Raw genomic sequence first — 20,872 nt, 5'->3', positions numbered from 1 at the left:
CAATTTTGTGGATTTGTGAATCCACAAAATAAGTGCCTCATGAATATTACTGATTTCACAGTACATAAAACAATGAAAGATGATTTTGTAAGTCATATACTTTGTCCCAAATCTGTCAAGTTTTCAAGCAGGTATTCTGCATAAACATATGCTCACTATAAAACTGGAAAAATATCAAAGCACTTGTATTGTCATGAACTGTCAGTTTTCAGAAACATTTTATTTTATCCTCTTAAGATGATAGAGTTTTATTTATAGGTGTCACATTCGTATAAATGGTATCACTGCAAAATCCTCTCAGTATAATACTTTTATTTATTTTGAAGTTTGTCTATGGTACTTAAATGATAGCCTCAGTCACTTTACAAACTACAAGTGAAACTAAAGCTAAAACTGACAGTAAATAATACCCATGCAATCCAAGATTTGTTAGAGGAAATAAGACATTTCGAAGAAGTCCAAGGGTGCATATATCTGCAATGCCTAAACTGACCCTAAAAAAGCACTACATCACTCATATTTATGCCATATGGTTATCACATGTGTTAAGTTTCATTGCATTCCACCTAAAACTGTTGAAGCAGTTCCCACCAGTAGTTCTATGCACCAATGATGAAGTATGCACAAACAAATATACGTATTGTAGTTAACTGATAAACTTACTGATTCTATGGTTTCATAATCCAGCTTGAAGAGCCATACATTCAGTCGAGCCTGTAACTCGCTGATGGAGGACAATGTGAGCAGGAACTGTTCAGCGGTACCCAATGGGATGTCAGGGTTGGCAAGCTGGGCTTCAAGAATCTTTGTCTTCTCCTCGTCAGACGGTATCATTGTCGTCAGAATTTTCTGAAAAATGAATCACAGGATAAACTGGAGTTTTAATTGATACTATGGTTAATCCAATTTACTGATTCTTGAACGATTTCAATCCCCAATTATTTCTTCAAAATGTGCCTTAAGGTAGTTAATCCATAATGAGACTCGGCTAAATTCCGTTCAATAGTTTTCCTTGTACACAAATTTGACACTCCTTGGCCGGTATACAGGGAGTCAAATACATCAATGGGCAACAATGGTGTTCCAGAATACATAATTGCCCGGAAACTGCCCAGTGCCATTTGGTTTACATTGCAATGTTGCACTGTTTTCTATTGAAGACACAGAACACATGACAGAGATATAAACACCTTAAGCTTACAATATAATCAAAATTTCTTTCCAATCATTTTGAAAATATTCAAGTTCAAGAACCCACCTCAATGCCTTCTTTGTTCATGATAGAGTTATCCATCTTTAATATTGCAGCTTTAATTGTTCTTGGAGGGGGTAGGACTGTGAGACCGATGTTGATGGCATTTGAACGTTTCGGGTCCAATACAGTGATTTCTTTCTTACCAGCAGCCTCTTGTCGCTAAAATCAGAAATAATCAGAACATTATTGGACATTCAATATAAAAACATGCACACAGAAACACTAAAGGCATGACTAGGTGTCTTTTCCAGGTAAGTAAAGTTCAAATTTTGACATTTTTTCATTTTTGATACACGTTAGTTTCACTTTAAAGACATCTAGTCCTCCTCTGAAAAAGTATTGATCAGTAATTGACACACTTCTACCTGATTAGTGTTAATTCCTACATGTCAGTAATCAAAATACAAAACTCAAGTTTATTTGCATAAATACTGTCATTGAGCTAAGAATTTCTAGCTGTACTTAACATTATATTAAAGCAAAAGAAAATCTAAATTAATTTTGAACCTGAAACGATAACTGCAGTTTCTGATTAACAAGCAATTAAGATACAATTTCTCTAAGAAAACAAGTTCTTGAATCTATCATCAATAGAAACACTATGTCATAGGTTAAACAGTTACATAACATGCTGTACAAAATACAGATATTAATAACCACAAAGTGTATATATATATATAGTATATACCCGTAACCTTCTGCAATGGTATTAGTCACAATTAAAACTGTTAGTGCTAAAAAGAAAATGTAACATATACTGGTTTGGATGCTGGTGATAAAATTTCTTGTAATTTAACCCCAGTACTTTTTGCCACGTTTTAAGTACCACTGACATTAATTTTAGGTCATATGGCAACTTGCTACCTTCACTGGTGGAGAAACACCATGGAGAAAAGACTCCACACACCCACCTGACAACTTGCTCACATGTAACAGATATAAAGATCAATCACTTTAGACATAGTCATTAGTATCCACAGAGAATACTAGGACGGATTACACCAAACCGGAAGTGACTACTCAGTGTTACATGTGAAGTAGTCCAAAATGTAGTTTCATGCTATGGATGAAATCTGGTATAATGAGTGACATGAGGAGGTGACAGTTAAATTTTTGGCTTATTTTTATTGCTTATTGTATTGAGAAAAGATCTAGACCATTTTCATTGTGAATTTCCTGGAATAAGTTTTATTCTTTGCGAAAAATGTCTACCTATGCGTAATTGCTAAACGGCTGTTTTCATGGGGGCATTTTTAGAGGGTGATGTTTCTCAGAACAGATTATTTTTCTTATATACAACATAACATGTCAATATTTTTCTATTTTTGTTAAGAAGACATGTTATACTAAATGACCATATATGGTTTTCATATCATTGAAATGCTCTAAAGTGCTGAAAATGAGGTCTGAATGTTTTGTTATTAATATGAAATAAATAAGGAATTGAATTGGTAGAATGTAACCTACTAGCTCCATTAGAAGGCTTTACATTTCCTGGATTCTGTTTTTCAATTCTACTTCTTGAAAATAAATAACTGGATAGCAAACCAATATATATATATATATTTATTACATACTCATTTATAAACTCCGTTAAGTTACAGTGGGGTCTGAAACATCAATATTTTTCCATGACATTCAAATTTCATATCGGGTGCATGACATCATTTGTGATGTCAGTTTCATGCATGTCACCATGTTTAAAAGTTCTTTAATGACGATATTTTCAATTTTACTCAGGATAAAGAACAAATTTATATCATTTATATAATAATTATAAGCGTAGTATGTGTATGTAATAAAAAAAATTATTAGATTTGCATCGAGAAATATGTACTTGTTCTTTCGCGGAATAATATTGCGTTCCTGAAGTTGCGCAATATTTCCGCTGCAGAACTCGTGCATATTTCTCAATAAAAATCTAATAACCTATAAATATCAACATCATGCTAAAAGAATATATTAAATGTGATTTAGTAGGCTATTTATTTAACTCTTATTCTATATTCTATACGTCAGGTTTCCAATTAAAATTTTTGGTTATAGATATAACAGGTCTTGCAATTAATAAAAGTACTTTCTGTTAATAGACTTCATAAAGTTATAATAAAATGAACGGAACAGCTAAAATAATAGCCCACTATATACTTATTACAATAACTAACTACTTTAGATTACAATTACAACAATATGTTAAAGAAATAAACCTCTTCACAATTATATATGACAATGGATTGGCTGATCACCAACTCACTGAAATACAGGTAGATTTTCAGTTTCTGTAACAGCAAAAAAAGCTAACGACCAATTTGTTGAATTCTTGTGAAGGGGTTTCAAGAAAATATTTAACAAAAGACAATCTTATCTAAGCGGTTAAATTAGAAACAGGCATTCTAAATAAATCACGAAGTTAACAAAACGCAATAGAGTACAGTTTTCTGTACAGTAGAAAATAAAATTGTCTTTTGTGTACATTAGCCAATATATTAGACAAGAAATATTTACTTCACATGCATGCTGGCAAACTGTTAGTCAAAACTTGCAAATCAATTCAGCATAAATACAGATGAACATAGTCACAGAGCTACACTTGATTATTTTACTGCCAAGACAATCCAACCTCCCTAATGTTGGGTCAATTATCATGACCTTGTTTTAAAATAATCTCCGGCTTAGATTACATCTACAAGTGACTGAGTACTGAGTACAAGTCAAGTCAAGTTTATTCGCCAAAAACATATACATGTTCATTGTCAATTACAATGTAATAAATTCTTATGAAAATTTGTCTTTATGTGTTTCTAAGTTGTAAGGATCTTGCAAGACTTTACAATGCACTTTACTGTCTATGTTCATCTGTAAATGCCTGACTGATACTACATACTACTGTTAGAGAATATTAAATCATACACATGTATCTGCTGCTGTGACCTGGTTTTGACAAATACTTGACAGGGACTATAAAAGTATGATCCATTCAAACATTGATATATGAAACACTAATCTTGCACCAGGCATTTAATACGAAAACTTGATTCTGGGTAAGGCAGAGAGGGCACATGCCCATAATCCCACTACACTGAAATTTTCTTTGATAAATCTTAGTGAAAGAAATGGAGTTAGCCAATCTTTCCTGTCCAAAGAGATACTTCAGACCAGGGATTCTATACCAAAATTTTTGTGTCCAAATAAAGGGTCACTGTAATTTTGAAGTGCTCAATGCACCGTTTTGATGCAGACTTGCAAATGAAGTCATTAATCTACTAGTAAACATTTTAAAATCTGAAAAGTCGGATAAACCCCAAAAAAACATTCATTACATATATGAAAATATAGGATATATTTCAAATATACTTATTCATCTTGATCAATTTGTGTGCAGTCCAGTGCAAGTGCAAGAAAAGTGTTATTTAACATATAAATGTCTATGAAGGAATGATAAAGAACACGAGGGTGAATTCCATTCAATATAATTGTGGGTGTAGGATATAATAAACCTGAGGTAATAATAAGGTTATTGTATATTGGTATATGGGGCGGGGTAATAAGTGAATAAATGTTGTGTCTTTGCGGGGGGTATTGTTTTTGTCCTTACCGTATCCTGAATTACGAACGAGCATACAACATGCAATAAACATCCAGCGTAGTAAACAAGCATGAAAAAGAATCACAATAGAATAAAATTACTTCACATCAAAAATTATTTTCAAATTTTAACAGGTTAATACATACTAATATATAAAAATAAAGTTCAGTGTGTTGTAAAAACAAGCTTTCTTTTATAAGCAGCCACCTCGGTATTTAATATAAAACAATTTTTAAGCAGGGATATTGGTAAGACCAATATTTTGGATAAACTTTTCTTCTTTGTTTAAAAATAAGGAAGACAGTCTATTCGAGGTTAAGTAAGGGTATCTTGTGAACAACTGAGGTAAACTCGTGTAAAACATGGGAAAACTGCTCAAACTGTGGGTATGATTTAAATCATCACACCTCAAGTGTCATTCTTTTAGCTTATGCCCCTATCACCCTGTGTAATTCAATTAACATACAAAACTATTTATGAAAACAATGTATCTTTCAGGACTCAGTCACACTGTACAAGTAATTATGAAAAGAACACCATATGTATTAAACAATTTCAATTCGAATGTTTGGCCACAATGTAAATAATCTGCTTCCACTATAAAGTTGAGAACTACTTCAGCTCAGTTACAGATAGTACTTATAGTATATCAATTTCAGAAAAAAAGTTTTGAAAAAAAAAATGGAACCTGAAGAAATGCAGCTCTGAAAGTTGGGCTGAAGCATTTCTCAACTGATAAGCTTATCAGAGAAAGAAAAGCATGGGCCATTATATGTGAAAATCAGTAATTTACTCTTTATATTTTACATCTAGTGTTCAGAAAGTTTATATTTCTTAATGCTTAAGACTTTAAATCAGCAAAAGAAAAAAAAAAGAAACAAGCAAAACCTGTAATTTTCTGCAGTGCTCTAATCAGCTGCTTAGTAACATTTACAAAATACTGCTGTTACTATTTTCGAACTAAGTTAAAACAGAAGCCATAAATAATGGTGAAACAATTGACAGAATTATTAAAGGTTATGATACAGACCTTCTGTTTGAGTTCCGCTTGTCTCGTCTCAAACAAGTGCTCTAGTTTATCAGGGTCCACATTCACTTTAACAATATTTTTCCAGATTGTCTCGCCTTTAGTTGATGGGTGTGGATGTTCCGGTTGAACCGTCTTCCAGTGAAGTTTCACAGTCTTTTTATTTTTCTGTAATTCTGCACCAGGAGGTGGAGGTAAATCCACTGTCATTGCTGGCTGGAATGCAACAACGCCTCCCATTGGAGGCGGAGGTGGTGGGACAATACCTCCCAAAGGAGGAGGTGGAGGGGGACCCATCCCAGGGGGTGGGGGTGGAGCACCTGGTATCCCTGGGGGAGGGGGTGGCACACCACCAGGTATTCCTGGGGGTGGGGGTACACCAGAATCAAAGTCTAATTTTGGAGGTGCGAACACATCCGTATCATCATCGTCTTTCAAGTCTGTAAAATCCATATCATTTATTTTTAGCGAGCGATGAAATCGTTTAGCTAACCTTTCCCATTGTAAATCACTTTCTGCCTGTTTAGCATCAGGTTTATTATGTATAACTGGTTCTGTAGGTTTAGAAGGTTCTGACTTTTTATTTAAGTTTGACATGGCCTGACTAATAAGCCCCGATTTATCCCCTGCCGGCCCAGAGGGTCTTTTTGGTCCCGAGTCCTCTGGCTTCTTGTTTGCGAAACGTTCTAATTCTGATTTCACTTTATTATGACTATCATCTAATTTAGCACTTACAGGCGATGTCTGATTTTTATCATTTATTAATTTATCTTTTTCTTGCGCACTCTGATCGGTAAATGCATTTTGTGCTGTGTCTTCGTCTTTGTGCGCCATTTTGTACATCAGCCAACGTCTATTGTTAGAAATGCCTTGCATATCACCATTTTGTAACTGAGATTCATTTTCATTTAAATACGCATCCTCCTGTAATCGACTGTGATCGTCCGTGGACTGGTACCCTGATTCATCCGGTTTCTGTGATGGCAAATAATTTTTATCTGGTGGCTCTCGTCCCATTTTATGGTGCTGATTATCTGCAACAAACAACAACATGTTAAAATATACGAATAAATTTCTCATCATAATGCTTGCATTCAAGCAACATTTATCTTGTCTCATTGTTAATGAGGAAACTGTTAGTGAGCATTCAAAGCAAGTAAAATTCCATCTACCATATTTCATCTAAATATTACCCTTCATTTTTTTTTTTTTTTTTTTTTTTTTTGAAGTGTTCAAGATGAAAATATCAAGATTTTACTTGTATCTCTGAATTAAACATCATTAATATAAATCTTAAATTCAAAAACTGTCAAATTGTTAACATTGGTGGGTCACTAATTTTTGTGGATTCCATGGCTTTGTCAATTCATAAAATTAAAATCAAATAAAACAGTTAAAGTCCTATTCTTAAATCCCAACAGAACAGTTAAAGTCCTATTCTTAAATCCCAACAGAACAGTTAAAGTCCTATTCTTAAATCCCAACAAAACAGTTAAAGTCCTATTCTTAAATCCCAACAAAACAGTTAAAGTCCTATTCTTAAATCCCAACAAAACAGTTAAAGTCCTATTCTTAAATCCCAACAAAACAGTTAAAGTCCTACTCTTAAATCCCAACGAAACAGTAAAAGTCCTATTGTTAACTCCCAACAAAACAGTTCAGGTCCTATTCTTAAATCCCAACAAAACAGTAAAAGTCCTATTCTTAAATCCCAACAAAACAGTTAAAGTCCTATTCTTAAATCCCAAAAAAACAGTTAAAGTCCTATTCTTAAATCCCAATGAAACAGTAAAAGTCCTATTGTTAACTCCCAACAAAACAGTAAAAAACCTATTGTTTAATCCCAACAAAACAGTTCAGGTCCTATTGTTAAATCCCAACAAAACAGTAAAAGTCCTATTCTTAAATCCCAACGAAACAGTTAAAGTCCTATTCTTAAATCCCAATGAAACAGTAAAAGTCCTATTGTTAACTCCCAACAAAACAGTAAAAGTCCTATTCTTAAATCCCAACAAAACAGTTAAAGTCCTATTCTTAAATCCCAATGAAACAGTAAAAGTCCTATTGTTAACTCCCAACAAAACAGTAAAAGTCCTATTCTTAAATCCCAACAAAACAGTTAAAGTCCTATTCTTAAATCCCAATGAAACAGTAAAAGTCCTATTGTTAACTCCCAACAAAACAGTAAAAGTCCTATTGTTTAATCCCAACAAAACAGCTAAAGTCCTATTCTTAAATCCAAACAAAACAGTTAAAGTCCTATTCTTAAATCCCAACAGAACAGTTAAAGTCCTATTCTTAAATCCCAACAGAACAGTTAAAGTCCTATTCTTAAATCCCAACAAAACAGTTAAAGTCCTATTCTTAAATGCCAACAGAACAGTTAAAGTCCTATTCTTAAATCCCAACAAAACAGTTAAAGTCCTATTCTTAAATGCCAACAGAACAGTTAAAGTCCTATTCTTAAATCCCAACGAAACAGTTAAAGTCCTATTCTTAAATCCCAACAAAACAGTTAAAGTCCTATTCTTAAATGCCAACAGAACAGTTAAAGTCCTATTCTTAAATGCCAACAGAACAGTTAAAGTCCTATTCTTAAATCCCAACAAAACAGTTAAAGTCCTATTCTTATATCCCAACTCTGTTTTTCAGATGAAATATGGTTTTAAAACATGCATGAAAATACGTGGTTCTGTGAGAATTATTATATATAACAGAATAATTCTTAATGATCATGTAGCAAATCATGCTATAGTCATTTCATTCAAGATAAAATCGTCTTTTATAATCTCTACATCCGCCTATTATACGTCTAAATCAAAGTCCAATAGTAAAACTATATGCTTTCAGTATATTCTCTAAGTAAATCAAGTTGTTGTAAATGCATTTCATGAAACAGGTACTCTTCAATGGAAGAATTCCTCTAACAAAAACTTTCTTGTAGGAAAGTAGCACTGGCCATTTAGTGTGTGCAGTCAATGCCGAAACCCCTAGCTTGACAAGGCTGCAGAAACAATACACAGTGACAGAGACAAACTACTCTACAGGGACATTTTTCTATTTATCCTTACCCAAAGATTCAGTGTCACTAAGTGAACTCAAAGAAGAGTATTTATTGTCACCATGTAAATTAGTTTCCATGGCAACAGGTGCAGCACTGCCATTACTACTGCACGTGCTTGTAGAGTCATTGCTCGCGATTGACATTCGATCACCTTCCCGCTTCAACAGTGTTGTAACTTCCTGCGCTTTGATAAAGTCACGCTGGCGGGCCCGCCGGTCACGGCGGCTCCTCATCATATCTGCAGGCAAACATGCCAGGTTAGTTGCTAGGCAACAAAATTGGAACACAGCAACCAAATATGTACATGTGACAATTCATAACTATTCAGACTGCCTTTACTTTGAATATTATCAGATTTTGAACTTCAAACATAACGTATCAAGTCTTGTATTTCATACAGATAGACAAATGTCTACTGTACAATAATCATTTTCATTAATTTGGAAAACATGATTAAACCTTTCCTTCCATTAAGCTGGATAAGAAAATATTCACTTTAGTATGATATTCTGAAGTAAGTTTTGTCCATTTGCCTTTAATTTCTTCTGAAAATATGAAACTTAAAATAACGAAAAACAATATGACACATTTTTTGTTTTGGTGCTCAATCGAAGACAAAAAAGGATTTACGTATCTGTCCAAAATTCACTACAGGCAACTGTCACCAAGGCTACCAAACTAAATAAATTCCATTATTCAAATATCCCAATATCATTGAAGTATATGTCTAATTTGAGTTCTCATGTACATATTTGGTAAATTCGGAACAAGAAATAAAAGAAAAACATTCAAAATGTCACTCCATAGCAAAACTGAACACAGTGTTGCTCTTGCAAAAAAACATTCACCAAATTCAAGGAATAAAATGGCAGAAGAAATTACTTTAAAAGAAATAAATTATTTTTAAGTAACCATGCTCATGAAGAAGTAATAACAAAATAAAGATGAAATTTTCAATCCATACCTTTAATAGCATTGTCAATATGAAATCAGTTAAATTCATGTTATTCAAATTATTGCCGTACAAATTTCTAAATCATTAAACTCACAAATAATAATCCCAGTAGAAACTAGTCTATTATTCTACATATTCAGCAATATACATGTAGCATATAAACTGTAGTCCTCAAACAGAATTGTATACTTAAAAAAATTTTAATAGATGACAAAATAAAATGGCTAGGCTCTCTAATCATAAACTACACTTTCTGAAAAAACTGATGACAGGTTTCTTTTTTTATAATTCTTTATTGTGCAGAAGACAAACCAATGACTTTGTACAATTATCAAATGAGATACAAGAACTCAATTCTGTTAGAAATCTTGGTGGAAACTACTGAATTTTTAAAAAACTTTCCAATATCATTTCATGTAAGGATTAAAAAAACAACACATCTTGTTACTTTTTGGTTATTTTCTATAATGAAGAAATGAAAGAAAAGATTGCAGATAAAGGTCAAGAAGCACAAAAATATTAGAACAGTGAGGAAGAAAAACCCAGTAAAGGTATATACAGACATCTTAACCCTTACCCTGCTAAATTTCTATAATGAACTTGTCCCTCTTTCAATATGGACAGTACCATTGACTGTTAAAAGGGGTGCATACCAAAAGGATACTGACTGAATGGTGAACAGTGCATGTCATGATCAGACTGCATGGATGTGCAGGCTGATCATGATCTGCACTGGTCGCAAAGGCAGAATCAATCATGTCCAGCATAATAAGGGTTAACCTCTGATACATTAACTAAATTCCTTTCCAAGTTAACAATCTTCCCTAATCCCTGCTCTCAATCCCACAATCAAAAGTTAAAGTTAAAATGTCTGTTTACCTTATGCTGTTTGTTACAAAGACCTTCACCTTGCTCAAAAAGAAACAACTTAGGAAAGCGGGGGAAAATCAAGCCAGAATATCAATTAACTGAAGCAGAATGTAATAAAATTGCTGAACTGCCAATTAACACTGCATTAATAAAAAAAACTAATTATTGGTTTAAATAAATGTATAAAAGAAACTGTATCACGAAACTTTCAGACAAAAATGGTAAATTAGACCATGTCTTAAGGATGTTTAAGGTAGCTGACCCATAATGACAACTGGATATTTCTGTTTTATTATGTATTTTCCACAGCTAATTTAGGAATTTCCCGGCAGGCTTGCTTTAGAAATATTAACAGTCGAAGACGACCGAAGTAGGATAAAGAGAAAACGTAATTGCACAGAATTTGCGGAGCACCATTATGGGTCCAATACCTTAAGTACCAATAAAAAGAAGAATGTTGGAAGTTGTATACAGTTAAGATACTTAATTACAAAAATCTTTTCCATAAAAATAAAAACAGTCATCTTGTAACATAATAATTTCAGGTTTGTATAATATTTTTTACTTTCGGTATGAAAGCAGCAATTTTAAAACTTGTGTAGAGTAAAAGCAAAGAGAGCCTGAGAGTTTTATATCACTATGAATGATTGTGTATAACCAGTATACCAAAGCTTGTTATTATGTGGGTGGGGTGACTTACCATTAACTGATAGCGTATCATTAATTTCCGAATTAGTTCCATCAGCTAAAATGAAGTTTAATTTCAAATTCTATGAGAACAAACAATTCAAGTTAAATGCATTCATTTTCTTGCCAGGCATAATGTTTTTCATAGCAATTAGTAAATATAAAACAATATTATTAAATTTTATACTTGATGAACGCCACAAGATTACTTTTTTCGATTAGTAAATAGCATAGAACAGATCTGTAAGTCATAAATCAACAATAAAATTTGCAACAGCGTAAGCAAAGCCATCCATATTCTCCCTGTCCACCTTCCATGGTCATTTTTGTTTCATTCTTCTTTAAAATTTGTTTTTAAACTTAAAAATTCTGTATATCAGCATGCGTAGGTACATGTACTAACATATTCATTTCTCATTCAGACAACATACATTATTTACAAACATACAAATAGACATCATGAAACAATTTAAGACCTGTTGGAGAACAACAGTGCCTGACTATTCAAAAGTTGTGTAACTATAAAAAGTTCAAATAATGAGAACATCATCATGAACAAGTAAAATAGGGGCAATAATTTTGAGTCATAGAACTGTCCCACCTCATGACGCTTAGTAAGATAACAGTTTACACCAAAAGTAGGAAAAAAGGTTTATATCTTTGTAAAGAAGCAAAAGAGAGTTTTGGGACCTGTGCACTGCATGTCAGACCATCACAGGGAACCAATGTGTTAAGTTTCAATTCATTCCAACAAGTGGTTACTGAGATACCAAAACTTAAACAAAAACTGCTCAGTCGAAAAAAGAGGCATAACTTTGTGAAAACAACAAAATAAAAGCTATAAAACCTGAGCACTAAATGTCAGGTTATAACAGTGAATAAGTGTGCGAAGTTTCAATCCATTCCCAAAACTGGATACCCAGATACCAGCTTACATACAAAAACAACAATGACACCAACTCCTACTAATTGGTGAGTGCAATAGCTCTTCCTTGCCTTCAAATGGTCAAGCAAAAAGTACCACTCTAATATTTTCTTCATGCAATTTTTCAAATTGTCTTCATAACATCACTCCATTACACTCAGTCTCTTGTCAGATGCATGTCAGGAATGAAACAAGGTTGTCCTGACTGCAGGGGTAGCTTTTACCCTTTTTGGAGTAAACTGAGCCACGCCATGAGAAAACAAACATAGTGCGTTTGCGACCAGAATGGATCCAGACCAGCCTGCGCATCCACGCAGTCTGGTCAGGATCCATGCTGTTTGCTAATGGTTTCTCTCACTGAAATAGGCTTTGAAAGTGAACAGCATAGATCCAGACCAGACTGCGCAGATGCGCAGGCTGGTCTGGATCCATGCTGGTCGCAAACACACTATGTTGGTTTTCTCATGGTGTGACTCAACTCTTTTAAGACATTGATTCTAAATATTCACAGACCATACAGTACTACTACATGATATCAACTGTCAACCAAAATCATATACGTACAATGCGACTTGTCGGAGCCATTAATATATTTACTTCTATCGTCAGACGCATCTTGGAGCAAGCCAAACCGTTGCAATCGTGTCTGCTTATCTGGTAATCTGTCTACCATTTCATGTTCCTCCGGAGGTATAGCAGATCTCCTATTAAATCAGACAAATAACAAAATGATAAAATCTATAAAAAGCATATGAACCATGCGAATACTAGGTTAGCATGCTGCAGTTTTAATACAATACCCTGATGTATTCCAATTAGGCTTCTCCTTTATTTATCTGTTTCTTTAATAAAATAGCAGCATACTCACCTACAATGGTATAGTTTATTACTAATTCTTATCTGACCAACGTAAATTAAACTTGAACTCTGAAATGTAACTTGAAACTACATGCAATATCTCTAAGCCATTATATATTATATTATTTAACACTTTAACATGTAGAAATGTTTGCTAAATAAACAGACATCATAAGTCAAAATTTTTTACTCTTTTAATTTCTGTTTTCTTTTGTTGTATTCCTCGGCTAAAAGTGCAGATTTATTCAGTGTAGAAGGTTCGTTTCCTTCTATACTTCCCAGAGAACTACGATTTGGCATAACTCCTGTAGAAAACCGCCGACTCTTCCTCACAATGTCTCCGTCACTCTTGATGCGTGGAGTTCGCCGCAGATTTTCCAACTGCCCAACTTCATCTTCCTCACCATCCTCATTTTTCAAAGCCGCCTGCAGTTGAAAAAATAAACTTTAGTAAAACTTTGAAAAGCAATCTCTTACGTCTGTAAACCTTATCTACTTAATTCTTATGTAAACCTCAAATACATAAACCTTACATATGTGAACCTTAAATTTTAGGAACAATTTCAACTCTTCAATTTCAAGATTAATGACCAAAGGAAATTCTGATATGCACATAAGATGTTCATTACAAATTTAATTTGTAAAGTATGGACAAAATGCAACAATATTCTTGAACATACAAATTTATCTCGTTTGATCTGGCAGTGACATAAACGTATTTTTGGTATTACAGTAGTGTAATTACATTTTGAAATCTGATGTATTTAGGCAAAGAAGATGGCCACTGAATCTATATAAGTAAGGAAAGAAGAAATTTCTATATTTCAACCCAAAAAGCTAACATCTGGTAAAAAGAAAACTACAGTTGTGACTTTCACATTGAATATATTAAAACTCATTGAATGCTCGGCAGAGCCTCACATTTTATTATTCGACTTATAATAAATTCAACATGGAAAGACACTCATTTAATATCCTCTTAATAAGCAGTATGATTTTTATATCTTTGGTGAGTAGTGAAAATCCAATTGAAACACCCACATTGTGGCAATATAGCCATGCAATACTAACTGAACACAGCTGAAATTGAAAATTTGACAGGCTCTGATACAGATAACAAATAAAATATTTCAACAATTATGAACAAAGGTATAACACAGGACTTTACTTGTACATGACAGTATACAGACAATCAGTTTAAATGCATTAATTTTTGTTCGACAATTTCACTGCGGAAACATTTTATTTTCCAACACAAAGATAGCTTTACCACTAGAAGACGAGCCTTTCGTTTTTGGGTCTGTAAAAAATATTATGTGTTTTATGTGTGTTCTCAATACAAATATTCATATATTTATTTGTACATGTAATTTAAAGTTACAATTTGGTAGCCCAGTAAACTCTGTACTACAGAAACAAGACTTGAAAGTCTGATATTTGAGCTGCACCATGAGAAAACCAACATAGTGTGTTTGTGACTAGCATGGATCCAGACCAGCCTGCGCATCCACGCAGTCTGGTCAGAATCCATGCTGTTCGCTTTCAAAGCCTATTGCAATTAGAGAAACTCTTAGCGAACAGCATGGATCCTGACCTGACTGCGCGGATGCGTGGGCTGGTCTGGATCCATGCTGGTCGCAAACGCACTATATTGGTTTTCTCATGGCGTGGCTCATTTCTTTTCTTCTGTTAACAATGTCAAACATTTCGATATTATATACCTGGCAAGTAACAACCAACTAAGAAAGGGCTTTAGGTACTCAGGGTTTTCTGTATTTTGAAATACACATATCCTCCAACTGTCTAAAATGGACATAATTAAATATTCTACGAAGTGTGTCTATAAATCACCTATGACAACTGATTCTACACATTACAAACAATGACAATTTTGATTTGGAAGTGGATAATTTTAAATCTGACAGTCTTTAGAAGGCCATCAAAACTACCTGAGAAATGTCAGTCATGTGGGTAACATCTAAAAGATTTTAAAGGTCAAATTGGCTAAAGGGCCTGCAATTTTGGCATTGCAATAAACCGTCAGCCTGAACAGAAAGGTTTCAATCTATAAAACCGGGAGAGTATGCATTTAAAATATAAATCGAAATGTATACCTCATACAAGTTGAACTGTGTGAGAAGGTCAAGGTCAGCTCCCTTCCTGTTCATGTGTCTGTGTGTGATACGTTCCATACCAAGCTCTTCAAGTGCGTCCGTGACATCGTAGAATGTGTCCTGATCTGGCACAGCATTTAATACCTACAATTTACAAAACAGAGGGAATATAACACTTGCAAATTCACATAATGGTGAATAGGCATCAAAAGCTCGCTCTTTATATACCTTCTTAAAATTCCTTATGACTGCTTGACATTTCCAACTTATGAAACGAAACACATTTCTTTTTTTCCCCTTTTTTTTGTGAGATTAACGTCGTACAGACACAATAATTATAGGTCATACGGCGGCTCTCCAGCTTTGATAGTGGAGGAAGACCCCAGGGCCTCTCTGTGCATTATTTCATCACAAGCGGGCACCTGGATAGAACTATCCACCTTCCGTAAGCCAGCTGAACAGCTTCCTCACATGTACAATTCAATGCCCTGAGTGAAGCTGAAACCCACATCAGCAGCCACTCAGCACAAAACATGTTTCTTAGGTCATTATTTAAAGCTGCTATCATTATGTAACATTTTCTCTGTTTATGTACTGTAGATCAAGCATGAAAAAGTCCAAAACATTAGTGTTAAAAACCTATGGTATTAATGTACATGTTTAATTAAAATTTCAAACTGAATTTATGTAAATGGCATTTAGTCTGTCAATACTGCAGCTGTAAAATGCATAATCATTTGATTAACATATTTCAATCAAAAGATGCACTTATATCATCATGTCATCTCAGTTCTAGTATCACCAGGACCTGTCAATGTTTAACCACTGAACCAGTTTATCTTTCAAATGTTAACTATGAGTTAGTAAAAACAATACTAAGTCCATTCCCACGACTACTGTAAAAGCAGGAATTTTCGCGAGGGTTTAAATTTTGCTATATTCGCGAGGCCCTATATATTGCGAAAATTAATCCTCGCATAAATATTCACCATTAGTATTATTCGAATTTAAGTAGGATACCATTTTTACAATTTCGCAAATATTAAACCTTGCGAACATACTCAAAATTTCAAATTCGCGAAGTTTTGACCCAACAAAAATATGAGCCGTGCCATGAGAAAACCAACATAGTGGGTGTGCGACCAGCATGGATCCAGACCAGCCTGCGCATCCGCGCAGTCTGGTCAGGATCCATGCTGTTCGCTTTTAAAGCCTACTGCAATTAGAGAAACCATTAGCGAACAGCATGGATCCTGACCAGACTGCGCGGATGCGCAGGCTGGTCTGGATCCATGCTGGTCTCAAACCCACTATGTTGATTTTCTCATGGCGCGGCTCATACGTGCTTTTACAGTACTTTCTGACAATTACCTTATTGAGAAGTGTCATGGCATAAACAAGAAGTTCTGTGTCACCTCCATCTTTTTCATCTAATATTGAAATAATGTTTGTCCATGGTTTTACCACTGAAACAAAACAACAAAAGTTTACTTCTGCATAGTTATAATAACACAGTGAACTTTAGCATATATAATAGGGTAAAATATTTGTCTGCATTTGACCAGAAAACATACAAATACTTTTTATTTCTTCCCTTTTTTTAAAGCTTAAAGTTGCACTTACAACTAAGAGCGTGCTTTAATGATAGAGAAAGGTTCCACCAAGTTCTCTCAACACATGTAAGAGGTACCAGCAACATTCTGTAAGCCAGCTGGTTCCCTTCACAATAATTAATTTAAGTCTGACAAGATTAATATTGAACCACCTGTTTTCTTACATATCAATCTCATTGTCCTGAAAGATGTTTACATTTTGCATATGTAGAATAAAGGGAAATGTCCTTATTTATCTATTAATGTACTCTTCCCAGCATTGGCCATGTGTCAATACCAATCAATATTTAATAAGGAATAAAATATATATGTTACACCCAATATTTATTTAATTATCATTTTCTTTATCAAAAGGTCAGTTAACACATTATTACAGACACTAAGTATAGAGTGGGTGACATCAGGCATATGTCAAGCAAAAATATGTCACCTACAGCAATGAACGAGCACATATATATAAACATATGTACCATATCTTATGATGGCTTAACATAAACCTATTTCAATAAGTCAAGAAAAAGTGCACATATGATAAACATGTACAAAGTATATCACTCACATCATACTGAGAAATATCTATTTCATCAATAAAAGACCAGACAAGCACACATTCGAGATATTATTTTTGACATTATATTGTTTGAAAACCACATTGATGTCTTAGACTGCACTGTGGAGAGGGTGCTGTCAAGTCACAAATGTCAGAGAATGATAAAGTAGAATTATATATTGTAAGAAACTGTGATCATTATTTAGTGTGAGACTTGTAGAGCAGACAGGTGGCAAGATTCGGCTTAGGTAGAAATCTTAACAAAACAACAGCATGATTTTTTCAAGTTTTATGGAACACTAGCATGTGTTCTAGAGATAGAAAAATAGACCTCTAGTCATTTAGGCGATATCTAAATATAAACATTTCAATTTTTTCAAAGGTTGCTTTCTTGTAAATGAATATGACTAAGCAAGGTATGCACATGTCACTAATATAGGAGACAGGTATTCACTAGGTATAAATATTTAACAGACGTGTAAGTTATTTGCCTTGCTCTCATAAATTCATATTTCAGTATATATTTTAATTCTTGGTCAAGTTTCAATATTTTAAAAACTGTGACTTTATATATACATCAATCTAGTGAGCCCCAAACTAGGACATGTAACTACTTACTTCTCTTTTTATCTACAGCGTTCACAGCCTTGACGAGATGTTGAGCATTTGTTTCAGTGTACTCTACAAACACCAGCAGTAACTTGAGCGCTGTCTTCACCACTAGCCGAAACTGTAATGTAACCAAAACTGTAATATAATCTTACAATATTTTCACCATCAAATTTTGACTGCTCCCTATAGTCAGAGAGAACATCTTTCCAGTCATGATTATATGAGCTGCACCATGAGAAAACCAACATAGTGCCTTTGCGACCAGCATGGATCCAGACCAGCCTGTGCATCCATGCAGTCTGGTCAGGATCCATGCTGTTCGCTAACAGTTTCTCTAATGCAATAGGCTTTGAAGGCAAACAGCATGGATCCTTACCAGACTGCATGGATGCCCAGGCTGGTCTGGATTCATGCTGGTCGCAAACGCACTATGTTGGTTTTCTCATGGCGCGGCTCAATATTATATCTATCAAATGTAACAAAGGATATTGGTGAAAATGTTTTCATAGGTACACTGTACATCTAATATATTTACATAAATGAAAGAACATTGTCTGAAAATAAATCTACTTTAATGTGAATTTCAGTTTTACAAGTACTTCTTTCTCAGAAACGTAGAAACAAATAATATATTCTGCAGGCTCATTTGTACAGAGAAAAGTCGGACCTGCAACAAACAAAAATTTCTACTCAGTAACAACTTGACATATTGTTTCCTCTTTCATTAAAGTCAAAGACAAAACACAACTTCAATAATAAATTGAAAGAAAACAGTGTAAAAGCATATTTTCATCCAACTTTTTTTACAAACTAAAGATCAAAATGTTTTTGTTATAAACAAACAACCAGAATCTAAAGTTTGTTCATGAATATTTGAGCCGCGCCATGAGAAAACCAACATAGTGGGTTTGCGACCAGCATGGATCCAGACCAGCCTGCGCATCCGCGCAGTCTGGTCAGGATCCATGCTGGCTGCTTTTAAAGCCTATTGGAATTGGAGAAACTCTTAGCGAACAGCATGGATCCTGACCAGACTGCGCGGATGCGCAGGCTGGTCTGGATCCATGCTGGTCGCAAACCCACTATGTTGGTTTTCTCATGGCGTGGCTCATTTATAAGTACTGTCACAAGTAATTGTTTTTGGAAAATTTGTGCTTTTACAGAAGTAACCAAACAGAAATAGAATGAGAACCAAACAAACAGGTAAACAACTGACTGATTTAATATATAACGTACAGAACGGTTCACCTTTGACACTTTGTACTCTTGAGAATCATATTTGAGACAGAAAAGTCCATCGGTTACACTATCATACAAACAGGAAATCTGTCGACATACAAACATTCAATATTCATAGCCTGTCTTCAGTAATATATGGGCAATGTTTTCTCTAGATTTTCTAACTAGGAAAGGTCTCGCTTCTCTGTATCAGGGATAAATTCAAGGTTTCTGGCTTGCATGGCTGCTACAGATTCAGTGTGGGAGGTGTAAGGTGTGCATTATGATTTATCTAGTTCGTTGTGTTTTTGTGCAGGAAATAGTTTTAAAGTATATTTGTTTTTTTACAGCCATATCTGCAATTTTGTGGGTAAAATAAATGGTGTATTTCCTTGGACTATGCTTAAATTGAGGGTGTACCTTTCTCTACCAACCTTTGTCATCAATATCACAATCTGAATAAATTAATTAATACCATATAATTATAACCTCTTAAGAGCTAACACAAATTATGAAAAACCTGAAGTATAATTCTTAACTCGACACTTAGAGATGAATAAAAAATCTGTCTATTTTAACTGATTGAAAAAAACTTTGCCAATAACCAATACAAACATCAGTTAAAGTACATTCTGATTTATGAACAACAATATGAGCACGAGATGTTTTCAATGAGTCGTGCAAAAGTAGCATAATATATAATAATAATGTTATATTAATAGCTCCTCCATAGCCTATGCTTCTGATGGGTTTATAGTTGAAATGCATAGATTTGCTTGGTGGCCAAACAAAAATCAAAACTTCAGAAAAAAAAAAAAAAAAGGTTATTTTTGTTGTATCATGTAATACAACATCTCTGTCCTGAGGCAAGTAAGTTTTTAACTACTGACTGGCAAGGCATTCAATAAATGTATAATGTATGATAGTTGGTCTATTTTTGCTCCAGTCTGTTAACACACTTTTTCAATTGTTAACCTAATTGCAGTGTGGTATTCCTACGCTTGATTGAGCTTTCACCTGATACAGGATACACAAATGTCAGTCAGAATTAGTACAGATTATTTTCAATTATTGACAGATCTTATTAAAAGTTTTCTTTCTGTGAAAGGCATAACAAATTTATGATATAATGTTTTCATTATATCAAATCATTTATCCTATTCAACAGCTTAAGTTCTTAAGTATTACATTTAAATCTGACTCTTAACAAAGAAAATATTTTTATCAAATAATATAAAGTCTAAATACAGAAAAATGAAAACAATTATTAATTCTATTCTGTATTTCTCAATTCTAATTTCTGCAAATGTGCCAGTTTTTAGTCAAGAGGGATAACCTGTGGTCAGTTAAAGATAGTGCAGAACTTGTTACTATAATTAGCATCTTCAAGCAGATTTTTTGAGACAGACAATGTTTTAAGTAAATGAACTTTTTATATGGAATGTTCTTTCAAATGCATCATGTTTTCTTCACAATATGTATGTCTGACACAAGTGTAAAATTAAAATTGGATATGAATTTTCCATTTCAACAAAAAA

At 33.9% G+C, this 20,872-nt stretch overlaps 1 protein-coding gene across 17 annotated transcripts in view; it reads right to left on the bottom strand.

Annotated features, from left to right (window-relative positions):
* Window positions 1-20,872, bottom strand: part of LOC123550631 (FH1/FH2 domain-containing protein 3-like) — a 161,849-nt gene that overhangs the window by 21,082 nt on the left and 119,895 nt on the right. For 14 of the 17 annotated variants that reach the window (XR_008371279.1, XM_053545328.1, XM_053545326.1 and 11 more), the window contains 10 exons: window positions 18,123-18,234; window positions 16,713-16,807; window positions 15,342-15,485; window positions 13,418-13,653; window positions 12,934-13,073; window positions 11,458-11,502; window positions 8,940-9,170; window positions 5,872-6,902; window positions 1,259-1,414; window positions 664-849 (listed from right to left, as the gene is read on the bottom strand). Coding sequence is in view for 16 of the 17 variants with exons in the window: in XM_053545328.1 (XP_053401303.1) it covers window positions 664-849; window positions 1,259-1,414; window positions 5,872-6,902; window positions 8,940-9,170; window positions 11,458-11,502; window positions 12,934-13,073; window positions 13,418-13,653; window positions 15,342-15,485; window positions 16,713-16,807; window positions 18,123-18,234 (2,376 nt within the window). In the remaining variant the exon portion in view is untranslated. The remainder of the gene's footprint in view (window positions 1-663; window positions 850-1,258; window positions 1,415-5,871; window positions 6,903-8,939; window positions 9,171-11,457; window positions 11,503-12,933; window positions 13,074-13,417; window positions 13,654-15,341; window positions 15,486-16,712; window positions 16,808-18,122; window positions 18,235-20,872) is intronic. The other 3 variants (XM_053545334.1, XM_053545327.1, XM_053545335.1) reach the window with 3 other exon arrangements.

Source organism: Mercenaria mercenaria, chromosome 6, assembly GCF_021730395.1.
Source record: "Mercenaria mercenaria strain notata chromosome 6, MADL_Memer_1, whole genome shotgun sequence".
NCBI lineage: Eukaryota > Metazoa > Mollusca > Bivalvia > Venerida > Veneridae > Mercenaria > Mercenaria mercenaria.
The sequence above is the reverse complement of the archived record's forward strand: the minus strand, read 5'-3'. Positions and strand labels throughout refer to the sequence as shown.